Source organism: Macadamia integrifolia, chromosome 10 (genome assembly GCF_013358625.1).
Source record: "Macadamia integrifolia cultivar HAES 741 chromosome 10, SCU_Mint_v3, whole genome shotgun sequence".
In the NCBI taxonomy this organism is placed as follows: domain Eukaryota; kingdom Viridiplantae; phylum Streptophyta; class Magnoliopsida; order Proteales; family Proteaceae; genus Macadamia; species Macadamia integrifolia.
The window spans coordinates 23,963,055-23,978,154 of record NC_056566.1 but is presented as its reverse complement, the minus strand read 5'-3'; the positions used below and the strand labels follow the sequence as shown (position 1 = coordinate 23,978,154).

At 38.6% G+C, this 15,100-nt stretch overlaps 1 protein-coding gene across 2 annotated transcripts in view; it reads left to right on the top strand.

Moving 5' to 3' along the window:
• Positions 1-1,888: 1,888 nt before the first annotated feature.
• LOC122091341 (histone-lysine N-methyltransferase CLF-like) overlaps positions 1,889-15,100 on the top strand; it is a 101,071-nt gene continuing 87,859 nt past the window's right edge. The window contains exons 1-4 of one of the 2 annotated variants that reach the window (XM_042661215.1): positions 1,889-2,235; positions 5,908-6,006; positions 6,102-6,421; positions 14,374-14,535. In XM_042661215.1, the coding sequence (XP_042517149.1) occupies positions 2,185-2,235; positions 5,908-6,006; positions 6,102-6,421; positions 14,374-14,535 (632 nt within the window). In that variant the 5' untranslated portion in view covers positions 1,889-2,184. Of the gene's footprint in view, positions 2,236-5,907; positions 6,020-6,101; positions 6,422-14,373; positions 14,536-15,100 lie in introns of those variants that run through there. The other variant, XM_042661216.1, reaches the window with a different exon arrangement.

The following is a 15,100-nucleotide window of genomic DNA, read 5'->3' as shown; positions in this document are numbered from 1 at the left end:
AAGGTTGGATGAGAAATTTCATCTGGTCAGGAGATGTTGAAGTGGTTAGGAATCTCTGTCAAATGGGAAGATGTGTGCAAGCCAAAAAATGAGGGTGGTCTAGGTATCAGGAGATTGCGAGATGTAAATGATGCTATTTTGAGCAAGTTAGCTTGGTAGATCAAGCACTAAAACTCTACAATTGGTAGATTCTTCAAACCTAGAATTATTTTTATCAAAGTCAGGAGCTATAAGAACCTCTTATGTTGCTTCGTCTATTTGACCAGGGATTCGAAAAATGTGGAATTTTGTGACAAGTAAGGAGAGAAGGTTTATGAGGAATGGATCAAAAATTCGCTTATGGAAAGATAGGTGGTTTGGCTCTCAATCCATTGAGGATCTTTTGGGGCTCGATGCTAGTCTCTTTCCGCTAGAAAGAGTGGTAGTTGATTTTATTGAAAATGGGGTTTGGAATTTTCCTCAGGTTAATTCTCTGCATTTAAATCAGATTTTCTCAAGGGCTTCAGAGGTTCATATCCCTGATAATTCTGTGGCAGATAGTGTTTGTTGGAGTCTCATTACCTCAGGATCATTTTATGTGAAGTCGGCTTGGGAGGAAATTAATCTGGAAAAATAAAAATAAAGTTTCATGGAGCTCATTGGTTTGGGGGAAATATGTTTTGCCTCAACAATCTCTCATTGCTTGGAGACTTGTTAATGGAAGGTTGCCAACTGATGAGTTGGTATGCTCTAAGGGGATCCTGTTACTGTCTAGGTGTGATCTATGTCACAGGGCGGCAGAATCCATTTCCCATATTTTTTTGAAGTGTGTTTTTCTAACAATGTCTGGAGGAATTTTGCTCAGTTGTTTAATATAGCTTGGTAGAGTCAAGGATCTTATCACAATCTTTTGGTTTGGTGGAAGAGCAAGGCAAAAGAAGCTCCCCTTAAGGAGGCGTGGCTAGCTGGTAGCGATCTAGTTCCCTTTTTCTTATGACAGCAAAGAAATGTGAGGTGGTTTGACAGTGTTGAGCTAAGTGAAGACCTGATTTTGAAATGGATTTTGACTACTCTTAGATTTCAAATCCCATCTCTTGATACAAATTCTACTTTAGGTGCTCTTTTGTGTTCTAGGCGTATTGGAATCCCTATTGTTCCTCACCAAGGTCAGCGTTTGTTAGAAGTTTTATGGTGTGCTCGTCAACCATCTTGGTTTAAATTAATTGTGGTCGGATGTTCTCTAGGGAATCCGGGAAGATTAGGGGTAGAGGGAGTGACAAGGGATGAAGAAACAAAGGTGATTTCTTCTTTTAGTTCCTTTCTTGGAATTGAATCAAATTATGAGGCTGAATTTATGGTTTTGGTCAAAGGGTTGAAGATGGCTAGAGATTTGGGAATCAATAACCTTTGGGTGGAAAGTGATTCAATAGCAATGACAGTGGCAATGTATAATTCTTCAATTCCGTGGTGGATAATGCAAGACTAGATTTGTATGCAGTATTTCTTTCCAATGGAAGCTCACACACTATTTCAGAGAAGCTAATCCAATAGCAGACTACTTGGCAAAATTAGTTACAGAAAATAGGGCATCCTTGGTTATGCTCCCTTTCCCAAAGATAATCCAAGAGGAGTTGCGGGTGGATGATCAACAGAGACTTCGTTTCCATTGCTTATGATATTTTTGTATTTATCTTTCCTAGGCTACTTTCTCCCTTCTGAAGGCAATGCCGAAGGTGGGGGAAAAGGTGCAACCATATGCAGCCATCTGTTGATGTTCTTGGAGGTCTTGTTAACCTCCTTGTATAGCTTATAGTTCTCAATTTTGCCTTTTTTTTTCCCTTAATATAAATGACCCTTTAGCAAAAAAAAAGTGTAAGGTCGTCGGGTTATGTTATAAAAGATTTCAAAACTGAAGTACCATATATTCTTTCCCCCCAAATTTAATCAGAAAAACTTTTGACCGCATTCAACATATGACTAACAACGACGTTTCTCACCCAGAAATTTTTAATCCTGGGACGGCGGAGCTCCCCTTGGCGCCTTTGCTTCTCCGCCTCCTCCGTCCCCAAAATCTCCTCCACATTCCTCCAATTCCAATGGTAGGTTAGGGTTTCCGATTTTTGAAGGCCCACCCGCCTAATCCTTATCCTTATCAAGCCTCAGCCTCGCTTCTTCCTTCCGCATTGCCTCTTCGCTGCGGATTTAATGGCGTCTAGGTCTACTACCACCAAATCTGATCCATCTAAGGATCCTCAGGTATTGCGCATTTGAATTTCTTCTCTCTGTGTGTTTTTGTCTCTTCCAGTTAATCCAACCTGGATGCTACTTCTACATTCGTCTCTTTGAGCTGCATTGTTGATCACAAGCTGTGAGAGCTGCAGGGGAATCGTTTTAATTTTTGTTTTTCTTTTTTGGTGGCTCCATGGATACTCGGTAGAAGCAGAATTTTCATTTCCCGTCTTATACTTTTATCAACTAATGCGATCTGAAGTGAATTCATATGGTCACGTTAGTCAAATGCAGGAGGACTAAGTACATAGCAAAGGAATGTCTTTTCCTTAAAACGTTGAAAAAAAAATAAAATCTGGAGATCACTGAAAGAACATCTTATAGTTGATAATAATCACTTCAAGTTATATAATTCATTGAAATAATTGGGTTGGACTTGATCCGATTTATTCCTTTCAAAGTTGTGATGCATATTTTTTATAGGTCTTACTTTAATCCTACTCTATGAGGGAAGATGTGAATCAAGAGGCTTGAAACCAATACCTCCTGGTAGGATGGGCTTTAACACTCCACACTCTATGCTCACAAAGTTGTGATGCGTTATTCTCTTTAGGGGGTGAATTTTTACCGTACTAGTCACCTGGGGGGGTGGTTATGCTTTGTCCGTCTTCTCCGCTGGAAATGCATCACTGTATGCTTATAGTTGGAAGTTAATGTCAATGCTTCACAGTTTTCTAGATGATGTTTGATAATTGGGGTTTTGTTTTTAGATGAAAGGGCTAAAAACAATGCTTTTGAAAGAAAGGAAAATAAAAATATTTGGCTAGTGAAACCAGTTTCTGGACATGTTTGAACCTACAGTGAAACCAGTTTCAGGAGGTTAAAAAATCTTGAACAGAAGGGAAAGAGAAGGAATAATCTTTTTGGATTTCATGTAGAATATTGAACTTGCAGTGAAACCAGTTTCAGGACATGTTTGAACCTAGTCTGGCAATCAAAATTTAAATTATGTTGGCTGGGTAAAGCAGGCCCTTATATTATTTTGAGTTTGCAATTGCAAATTTTCAAGTCAACAGCTCTACAAACAACTGCATCGGTGTGATTTAAAATTTAGCATGCTGAAAGCAAATGTGGACTTCTTTTTATATGGATCCTATAGCTGTTGTGGAAGGAATTCTTTTATCTAGTCTTCTTACAGTTCTTACTGCCAAACCATGACGAACCTGTTACCTTTCATGGCAATGAATTCCCAATTACGACCGGGTTTACATCAGGGATCAGCTTTAAGCCCTTATTTGTTTGTGCTTATCATGGATTATTTAACCAAGAGCATTCAAGGTGAGGTTCCATGGTGTATGCTCTTCGCCAATGATATCGTTTTAGTGGACGAGACAAAAGTAGGTATTAACGTTAAGTTAGAGCTGTCAGTTGTGGAGATCAACACTGGAAAAAAGAGGCTTTATGATTAGTAGAATGAAGACGGAGTATTTGATGTGTAACTTTAGTCACACTATGATAGATAATGATATGGTGAAATTAAGGATAGAGAGATACTGCAAAATGATTATTTTAGATATTTGGGATCAACCATAAATAAAGAAGGTGACATAGAGGATGATGTCTCATAGAGGATTAAAGTGGGGTGGATGCGACGGGTGTGTTGTGTGACCGACATATTCCTTTAAAGCTTAAAGGGAAATTCTATAGATTGTTATATGACCGGTTATGATGTATGGGGCGGAATGTTGGGTAGTTAAGAGGTTTCATAGTTGGCACGACGCTAAAGTGGTGGAGGGATGCCTAAGCCTTTAGGTGACAAGTCGTTTGCCTTAAAGTGCCTAATACGACGAAGTGTTATTTTTAATTTTTCCTCCTTTTTAACACTATTTAGTCTGCTACATATACCTTGTATCATAAAAAATCAACATTAAGCCACATCAAGTAATAAAAAAATCAACATTAAGCCTCATCAAATCATAAAAAATCAGCATTAAGTCACATTAAGTCATCAAAAATCAACATTTAGAGATGTTTTTGTTCTATAATGAGTTTGGTTACTTAAAATGATTTTATTTTTATATGAGACATTTTGTATTAGGTGGAGCACAAAACCAACTTTCTAACAAGTCTAAGATTAATTAAATTTGAGTTTTAATAATAAAGTGATATTCCGGTTAAACTTATTTTAAAATGCATGAATTTTATTAAAATCGCCTAAATGAAAATAATTTTATAGATATCAAAACAAAAGATTATTTTACTGGACTTTTGATTTTCAATAATTTTTTACCATGATAAGATTTGCGAAATTTTTAGAATTGGAAAAACCCCCAGCATTTGAATGTTGGAAATTGCCTGTACAACAAAAAATTTAGTTTTTGTTCTTGGATTTGAGGGGGTGTTGAATTTTTACCCTTTTAGGATTTGATTTTTAAATTATTTTTATTGGATTCAAATAGGTGGTATTTGCTTATTTATGACTAATATCTTAAGTTAATAGACATTTACTTAAATGATATTTCACATAAATAAGTGTTGCACCTTGTAGTAAGGTGCCAATGCAATAAGGCGACAATCGCCCAGACTCCAACTAGGCCACTTGGACGCCTAGTCGTCGCCTAGGTGACGCTTTGGCAACTAGGTGATGCTTTGACAACTATGGTGTCATATAGAGAAGCTTTGTGTAGAAGAGATGAGGATGTTAAGATGGATGCGCGTCAAAACTAGGAAGGATAAAGTAATAAATGAAAGTATTACAACTGATTTGGGAGTTGCCTCGTTCAATGACAAGCTCCGAGAAAATCGTTTGATATGGTATAATTATGTTCAACGGAGGCCTGAAGACACCCCCGTAAGGAGGAGTGATCTGATTCCAATTGAAGGAGCTAAAAGAGCTAAAGACAAACCTAAAGTGACCATAGGAGAACTAGGGAAAAATGAAATACATAGCCTAGGTCTTGTCCCAAATATAACTCAGATAGGGACGATTGGAGGGCAAGGATCTTAGCCAACCCCTTTTAGCTGGCCTAATAGAGTAGAGTTGCACTTCTTAGTACATTGCCTTTCATTACCAACCAGTCACCTTATAGCATAAAGTTACCTAATGTTCGCATCTAATGGAGAGATGTTAGCCTTTCGCTATTAGTAAGCACTCACTAACTTTCTTTAAGCTGAGTTAACCCGGCGGGTTCGCCCAGATGCCTTATGGAGAATGCCTCGGTCAGATTCAATACTTTAATCTCGCACAAGTCAAGCTTTCACAATAGGGAACAATTCATAGAGCTGATGCTGATCTGCCTCCTTGAAAACAAATCGTTGCACTTTGGGAACAAAGGCACTACAAGAAAGATATACTCCTTTTGATTGCGAAGTCGAACGTTCAGAAAGGTTCTTGAGATTCTCAATTGTCTAGGCGTGCGGGAAGGGAGCGAGACCAAGCTGAGCCAAATAGAGAGGGCAAGGAGGGATTTGAAACCCGACACCTCTCCTGACTTCTAGGCTACACCTCTTTCCTTTTACTTTCTTTTCTCCTATTTTGTTTTACCTCAGATTTCCCTTTTTGTTTTGCACAGATCCATGTAGTCGACCCCATTAGGTTGGGATAAGGCTGAGTTTGTTGTTGTTATTGACTTCCTTTTCTATATTGTATATGCTTTTATTGTTAGGTTGCTCACTTGGTCTCTTTTTGACTTGCTACAGATGGTGGAAGTACAAGGAAGTCATAACCCTAGGGACATTTTCGCTGTTATTGACACCTTAAAGAGACAAGTTGCAGCTGATCGTTGCACTTCTATAAAGGTGCATGCTTATGGTAACTAGTTTTACTATTGTTTGAGCTTATATCTTGTGTCTCCTGCCCCTAAATTTTTGTTTATTCACTTTATTTTCCTCAGAAAAGAATGGAAGAAAACAGGCAAAAGCTCATTGGTATCACAAACCATGTTTGTAATTTGTCAAAGGTCAGAGGAAACAATGTGGTGGCTGATAAAAATATAGATTTATTGACAAAGAGGCAAACAGATGCACTTGGTATGTTCAATGGTTTTGATGTAAATAATGGTGAAAGGGATAACAGTAGCTTCCAAGAAGAGGTCCATGCCTCATCTTCAGTTCTTTTAGGGACTAGTTTTGGATCAAAGAGTGCTGTTTGCACTATCAAGTTGCCGGAAGTCAAGACATTACCTCCTTATACTTCATGGATTTTTTTGGATAGGTATGTCAAGACAATGTCTTTTGTTTGTTTGGTGTTTATCCAGTGTGTGTTGGAGGGCTTTCTTATCGTTATTCTATTATATTATCATGGATGACTTATTTATATTAGAAATTTAGATTGTCATGAAAGTTAATCTGCTTTATTCTTCTTTATGTACATATATTTATTTTAATTGTAATTTTAAAGTGAGTGCAGTTGGTTCAGGCTTCTTGGTGTTTCACTTGCAAAATTAATATTTTTTCTTCCTGAAGAACTTGACTTGGACTTGTCAGTTTGTCATAGTTCTTTAATTATCAATCTATCAACTGAGCACAATGCTGGTGCTCATTCGCCAGGCTTGGACAAGGATGCAGGAAGCTCAAATTAGGACAGGGATGTTACTTGTTAACCAATAATATTGGGCCTCCATAAACCTTATATAGGTTGCTATGTTTGAACTGGTCTCTAAATATTGTTTTTGGCTTGTTAGTGAAGCCTGATTTTTTCTTGCATGGTTTATTAGGCTTGATGGGATTTCTCCATCAGTGCTGACCTATCCCTACTGGTTGCAATATTTTCAAATTGATGCAATGATCCATGGCCATCCTCATAAGAGACGATTCTATTGTTGGATCTGGTAAACATGGGAAGAAGTTTTCCCATGAGCTATTATAACAGTAATGTGAGGTTTTCGAAAAAACTTGCTTCTAGAAGATTCTTCCTTTGAAGGGACTGCCATCTCGAAGTGTTTTTCATTCACATATTTGAAATGAAGTGTGACATTTTTAATGGGCTATTGAGCTGCCAGGATTGCTCTGTAGCCAGATTTCATCATTTTGTCTTTGATAAATGTTAGAGTTTATGTAATAAGGGTACTCTAGGAACAAGTTTGTTATATTCTTGTTTCTTATTGTATTTTCTATTTTTCCCTTTTACCTCCCTAGGGAAGTGTATGCAATTCCTTTCATATTGTTAGTTTAGTAATATATATGTGGTTGAGAATATTTTTTCTACACACAACATTCTACCAGCTCTCTTGTTCTCCCTTCTCCTTCAATTCTTTTCTCATCTCACCTCTCCCTTCTCTTGTTCTCTTGCTCTCTTACATTCTCTACATTCTAACTATTCATATAAGCCAGTATTAGCTTTCCATGGTTATGCCTGCATTTTGCATTAACATTTCTAAATTCTAATATTTGTGTTAACGGGAAGAATGGGAGAATGCTTGTGTGTCTTTAACTGATCACACAAGTCCCCTATTTATAATATAAATTCATGATAGTGTCATGATAGGAGTTATGACTATCATGATAGAGTCATGATAGGAGTACAAAACAGAACAGATAAAGTGTTTACAATTATACCCCTATTCAGCCGCCCCACTCTAATTAGGGCCGGTGGAGGGGGGGAAAACCCAATGTGCCCCTGCGACACACTAATCCTTATTCTAACACTCCCCCTCAAGTTGGTGCATAGATGTCACACTTGCCCAACTTGACTAAACTAGGATGAAATAGCTTTCCAACCAGTCCTTTAGTGAACACATCAGCTAGTTGACCACCAGACTTCACAAAAGGAACAAAAATCAAACAAGCATCCAACTTCTCTTTGATGAAGTGTCTGTCAATCTCCACATGTTTGGTTCGGTCATGCTGTACTGGATTATAAGCAATACTGATAACAGCCTTGTTATCATAGTAAAGCATTATAGGAAGATGAACATGTACACCAATATCATCCAATAGTGTACGCAACCATAGTAACTCACGAATCCCTTGTGTCATGGCATGAAATTCTGCTTTAACACTAGATCTAGCCACCACATTCTGTTTCTTGCTTCGCCAAGTGACAAGATTCCCTCTTACAAAGGTACAATAATCAGAGATAGACTTTCTGCCACGTGAACCAATCCAATCAACATCTGTATAAGCTTCAACTTGGAGGTGATCACAAGGAAATAAGAGGATCCCTTTTCCTGGAGCTATCTTCAAGTATCGTAAGATACGGATAACAACTTCCATATTAGAGGAATAGGGATCATACATAAACTGATTGACCAAACTTACAGCCACAACAATGTCAGGTCATGTATGTGAGAGATATCAGTTTTCCTACCAACTGTTGGTACCGGCCTTTGTCAACTGGTTCACCCTTATTTTCGTTGAGCCGGCTACTAGCTTCCATAGGAATATCAGAAGGATGACAACCCAATATACCTGTCTCGGATAGTAGATCAAGGATGTACTTTCTTTAAGAGAGAAAGATGCCCTTTGAGGAGCTGGCAACTTCAATTCCAAGAAAGTACCTTAACTTTCCAAGATCCTTTATCTCAAATTCTTTACCCAGAAAACCCTTAAGATGATCAATCTCAGTGCTATCATTTCATGTTACCATAATGTCATCCACATAGACAATGAGTATAGTAACTTTTTCACCAGACCTCTTTATGAACAATGTGTGGTTAGCATTACTCTGGTTATAACCCACAGATGTTATAGCCTTGTGAAATCTTTCAAACCACGCTCGAGGTGACTGCTTCAAACTATAGAGAGCACGCTTCAGCTTACATACCTTGCCTTGAGTTCTTGTGCTAAAGAAACCTGGTGGAATTTTCATATAAATTTCCTCATCGAGCTCTCCATGGAGGAAAGCATTCTTTACATCAAGTTATTGGAGTTCCCAGCCTAGGTTCATAGCACACGAGAGTAACACTCGCACAGAGGTCAACTTGGAAACTAGTGCAAATGTCTCCTGGTAGTCAATTCCACAATATGAGTGAACCCTTTAGCCACAAGCCTTGCCTTGTATCTGTCAACAGAACCATCGGTCTTCTGTTTTACCATAAAAACCAACTTATAGCCAACAGGTTTCTTCCCAGGTGGAAGAGTCACAAGTTCCCATGTAGCATTCCTTTTTAAGGAATCCATTTCTTCCTCTATTGCGGCCTTCCATTTTTTTTTTTACAAGAGCTTCCTGCCAATTCTTAGGGACGCAAGTAGATGAAAGAGAAGATATAAAGGCACAATAGGAGGGAGCAAGGGAATCATATGAAACAACATGAGATATAGGGTATTAAGTACAATCCTAGTGCCTTTTCTGAGGGCAATAGGTTGATCAGAGGGAGAGATCATACCTGAAGTATGAGGCTCAGTCGGTTCTGGATCCAGGGCTGGCGAAGGGGATATGTAAAGGTGCTGTAGTAGTGGTGATGGTCTGAAGTTGCTTATTTCTGGTATGTCCCCTACTATAAACTTGAAGAGTGGAGTCATCAATTTATCTCTAGAATTCATCAATGGTTCTCTGAACTGTAGTCATCTCCCCCTAAGTTGGAACAATAAGTTTTGCCCTTCACTATCTTGTGGAGTATGAGGATCCTGAGGTGATGATGGTGGGTATACTGGTGGAACAAGCAGATTCAGAGTCACGTCTTCTTCAGTAGTAACTCCAGACTCCTCTTGAAGAGGTGACGATGAGTGGTAACCAACAGATTCATGAAAGACAACATCCATTGTTACTATTGTATCCCGGGTAGGAGGATGGTAACCCAGAATGATACACTTCTTACTTTGAGTTTCCAATTTTCTTAGTGAATGATGATCCTTAGCATAGCAGGCACACCCAAAAGTCTTTGGAGGAACCTAGAAGGATGTAGTCCCTTGAAGAACCTCAATAGGAGTTATAGAGTTGAGGACACGAGTTGACATATGATTGATTAGGTAGGCTGCTGTGAGGATAACATCATTTCAATACTGAGATGGAATATGTCTAGCAAACATCATGGCTCGAGCAATATCCAGCAAGTGCTTATTCTTCCATTCAGTCACCCCATTTTGAGTAGGAGTGTCAACACAGCTTGTCTGGTGAAGAATCCCATGATCATTTAGGTATTTTTGAAACTGACCCTCCATGTGCTCTTTTCCATTATCAATACGCATAATTTTTAGAGTTGCATTGAACCGAGTCTGAATCATTTTATGGAACTGCTGAAAACAACCGAACACTTCACTTTTGTGTTGCATCCCGTAAATCCAAGTAGTTCTAGAGTGACACTCAATAAATGACATGAACCACCTTTTCCCAGAAATAGATGTCTGACGAGATGGACCCCATACATCAGAGTGAACCAAATGAAAAATAGAAAAGCTTCTTTTATTTAAAGGTAAATAACTGGAACGAGTCTGTTTAGCAAGAGTACAGGCCTCACAAAAGAGTTCATCCCTAGTACATAATTTAACTAAATGCAGAATTAAAAGAGATAAGGTCCCAAATTCCCAATTGGTGGGTGTCCCAAACGACAGTGCCATTGAGTCAATTTAGAAGAAGCAGAGTGTAGCAGATGAGGAGTTGTTGATGCTACAACAGTAGGGAGACAACCATCATCAAGCAAATAAAGACCACTCTGCACCTTACCACATCCAATCGTCTTCCCCGTTACCAGATCCTGAAATATGTAATGGGAAGCAAAAAAGGTCATTTTACAATTTAGGTCCTTAGTAAGACTACTAATGGATAGAAAATTAGTAGTAAAATTAGGGATATGTAAAATTGAAGACAGAGGTATAGAAGAAGAACACTTAATAGAATCCTTTTCGGAGACAGATAATAGGGTGCCATCTGCTACCCTAACTTTATCTTTGCCTGAGGTCGGTGAATACTGGTGAAATAAACGGGAGGAACTGGTCATGTGTTCAGTGGCACCTGAGTCAATGATCCAGAGAGTGGAGACGACTGATACGCAATAACCACCAAATAAAATACCTGAGTGGGAATTGGGAAAATTGGAACCTGAAGGGACTGCATTGGTAGGAGTTGAAGAATTGGAAGCCTTAAGCATACGTCTGAGAGCCTAGAGTTCCTATTGGGAGAGTCCAATATTAGTTGCAGGGGAGTGTCCACAGTCTCAACTTGATGGGCTTTAGTTTTGGATCGACCCCGAGCACGCTTTGCCTCAAAGTCAGTAGGTTTTCCATGGAGCTTCCAACAATTGGCCTTGGTATGGTATGGTTTGTGGCAGTGGTCACATTTATCAATCTCCTTGGTTGATTTGCTCCTTCAGAGGTAATAGTGGATCCCATCTGTAGAGCTGATTTTTCAGTAGTAGGAGTATGTAGAATAGAGATACGGCGACATTCCTCCATTTAAACCATAGCAAAGGATTGTTCCAGAGAAGGGAAGGGAGATTTGCTAAGTATCTGAACACGAATCTGAACATACTTGATATTCAAGCCTGCCAAGAAATCATGCACCTTAATTTTGTCGACATGTTTGGTGTAAACAGTATTGTCTTCAACATTTTTGGGATGATAATCTACATAACGGTCCAGTTCATAAGAGCTCGAAGTACTGCATAATATTTGGACACAGAGAGTTCCTGCTGGGTAGTTGATGTTGATCCATATCATGGGCTGCACTATTGCAGGAGGAAAGCCCAGCCCAAGTAGCCATCGAGCTTTATGGCTGAGTCGATCCATATTTAATAAAGACCCATCGGCCCAGTAGAGATAGGCCCATCGGTCCATCTAAATAAGTCCTAGAAGATTTTTTATTAGTTTCCTAATTTGTCTTAGCTACTAGTTTATTAGTCCTAATGAGTCCCACTCCTAATTTGAGCTAATGAGTCCAACTCCTAATTTGAGTCTAACTGCTATTATTACTTCAGTCCTCTATTTAAAGAGAGGAGCTGCTGTAGACAGAAACCAGACTAGAATGAATAAAGATTATTACAGTTAATTGATACTAAACAGCTGAGATAGCTCGGGTGAGATGCCAGGCTGAGATAGCCATTCCCACCCACATCTCTCTTGATTGCTCTCTTCTTTCTACTTTATTTTCTGTCCTTTATTATTCATTGCTGTGAGAGAAGAGTGAGTGAATTATTCAGACTTATTCAAGACATAAAACCAGAACCGATTGCAGTAGAAGCTAGGGTTTGAAGCTCCATTGATCTCTATTATTTTCCAATTCTGAGTTCTAATCAGCAAGCCCTTTCAGGGTTTTGTTCTAACCTCCAAGAGGATCACTCGATCCAAGCTTGGAGGCCAATTGAGGTGATCTGCTGCTGTTCTTAAGGAATCCCTCATTCACACTGTTTAAAGATCTGAAATCAAGAAGTCTCGGATCTCTCAAACCAACCGGCAGAATTCAAAGATATTTGAGGGTTTTGTTCAGCACCCTAGGCCCTTCAATTGATCCTCGTTTGGGCCCAATCTGAGTCATCCATCTCCAACCGCAGGTACCCCTTGTTTACCCTAGCCGCAGGGTTGCTGGTTCTTGCTACTGACCTGTTCTCTGCTATTACAAGAATTTCTTTGAGATTCTTTTCTGGTTATTTCCTACTTCTATTGCTGTAGTCTGTCTAGACTAACTTGAGGGTTAGATCTGATTTGGTTGGGCTGTAATTTATTGGGAGTTAGTTGCCTTGTGTAACCTACTTCTACATTAGTAGTGGTACGAACTTTCTTGCGAAGTTCAAATACCTGAGCATCATTCCCTAGTTGCCCATAAGTTTCCTTGGCAGCAGCCCAAATCTGAGAAGCAGTATATAATAGCAAAATCCTCGAGAAATAGATTGATGAATAGAACCAATCAAGTAAAACATTATCAAGGAGACATTAGTGACCCATTTATCCTGAGGGGTACCCTCATCAAAGGGTTTCTTCAATTTCTTTGTAACGTGTCCAATGAGACCTCTACCAGCAATGGTAAGATATGTAGATTTGGACCAGATGAAGCAATTAGTTTCATCCAATTTCACAGAGCTAGTCCCAAGAAGCATGTAGTCATTGTGACTTTGTCCATCAGACCTAGAGGTCACAATAGTTACTTCAGACATGATTGAACTAGTAAAAATTCGACAATGAGAAAGAGAAATATCAAAAAGTGTCTATACTTGGTTCGAATTGCCCAGTAAGGGTAGTGAGGTATTCCAAATAATATTAGGCTTGATGAAGAACTGTTGACATAAGCAAATTAGGGTTTTGAGAGAAAACCCTAATTATCAAAGAAGATGGGAGATTTGATATAGAGACTTGGCAGACAGGGTCACAAGTCTGGTCGATATCCTCTGTAATGGAAGGGAAGGTGAAGGTCTGCTTAGAAATTGAAAATCTAGATAAAAAATTAGGCGCTACTACCATGTTAACAGGAAGAATGGGAGAATGCTTGTGTGTCTTTAATTGATCACACAAGTCCCTTATTTATAATATAAATTCATGATAGAGTCATGATTGGAGTACAAAACATAACAAATAAAGTGTTTACAATTATAACCCCCATCCAACCGCCCCACTCTAATTAGGGTCGGTGGAGGGGGGAAAAACCCAATTTGCCCCTGCGGCACACTAATCCTTATTCTAATGATTTGGAAGAAATATTTTATTGGTATCTTCTGATCTTTTATGTTTTTAGTTGACCTTATTATATGTTTCAAGGTTTAGCTATTTTTTGTGACAATTGTATATGTTTCAAATTTGGTCCTCTGTGAATTCAACTTTTAGGGAAAAAGGTTCCTACATGCCCGTTATAGGAACCCAATCCCACACGCCACTAGTTTTTGAAACAGTAACAAGATGATTTGGCATTTTGACCATCGGATAGATGGGAAACTCCTTGGGTATTCTGCATATCAAATTTGATTGCCTATCCTAACCAAATGACGCAATATTATACGGCTTTCACCTTGTTTTTGAATGGTTCCTGTTGTTTGAACTGTTCCGCAAAGAATTGAAATTTTCAAACTATTTTGAAACCCCAATAATGGCATATAGAGAATCAAATTGGTACAAAATGTAACACATGACCAGGTGATGATATGGAAAACATGTCAAAGGATCCTACTTCCAACGATGGTCATATTGGAAGCTTGACATCCAACTTTTATTGATATTATGTTTTTTTTTTCTTATTACTTTAAAATTTGTTGTGATTTTTAAGCTGCTGATAGATAATAGTGGCTGTTATTAAATTCAATGCAGAAACCAGAGAATGACAGAAGATCAATCGGTGGTTGGCCGAAGAAGAATTTATTATGATCAAAATGGTGGTGAGGCTTTAATCTGCAGTGACAGTGAGGAGGAGATAGCTGAGGAGGAAGAAGAAAAGAGAGAATTTGGGGATTCTGAAGACTATATTCTTCGGTTGGTATTACCAGAAAACCTATTTTGTTTGTTGTGAGATGTTCTCTATTTTACGATCTTTGTAGCAGTCCATGATTGTATCTACGACATCTACATAATTAAGTTTGGTACTTGTTATTTCCTGTGGAGGTTATTTTTCTGTAATGGTTAAAATGCAAACTTTCAGCAGAAATAAGCTCAAATCTGACGAAATTACATTAGCTTTTCCTTGTAAGTTAATTGAAATTATGGTGAGTTTTGGTTTTAATGGTCCAGAGTACTATACCGCAAACTGTTCTTCGTTTATTCATGTTCCAATTTAGGACTTGACAAAGCACTCTAATTTAAATGATGAGGAAGCATCTGAGAGGGATCAGCTACATGGGCTTGTGTGGTAGTGTGCTGGTGGGGGTTAGATGAAGCTTGAATGCAACTAAATGGGGAACTCTGACCTAAAATAATTGGGTTTGAACTGGGCCCTCCTAGGCTCCTATATGGGAGCTAGAGCTTTGGAATCAGAGTTGTAAACACCTAGGCATGGCCTTGCAAGACCTTTTTTTTTTTTTGATTAATAAATAATTCATTA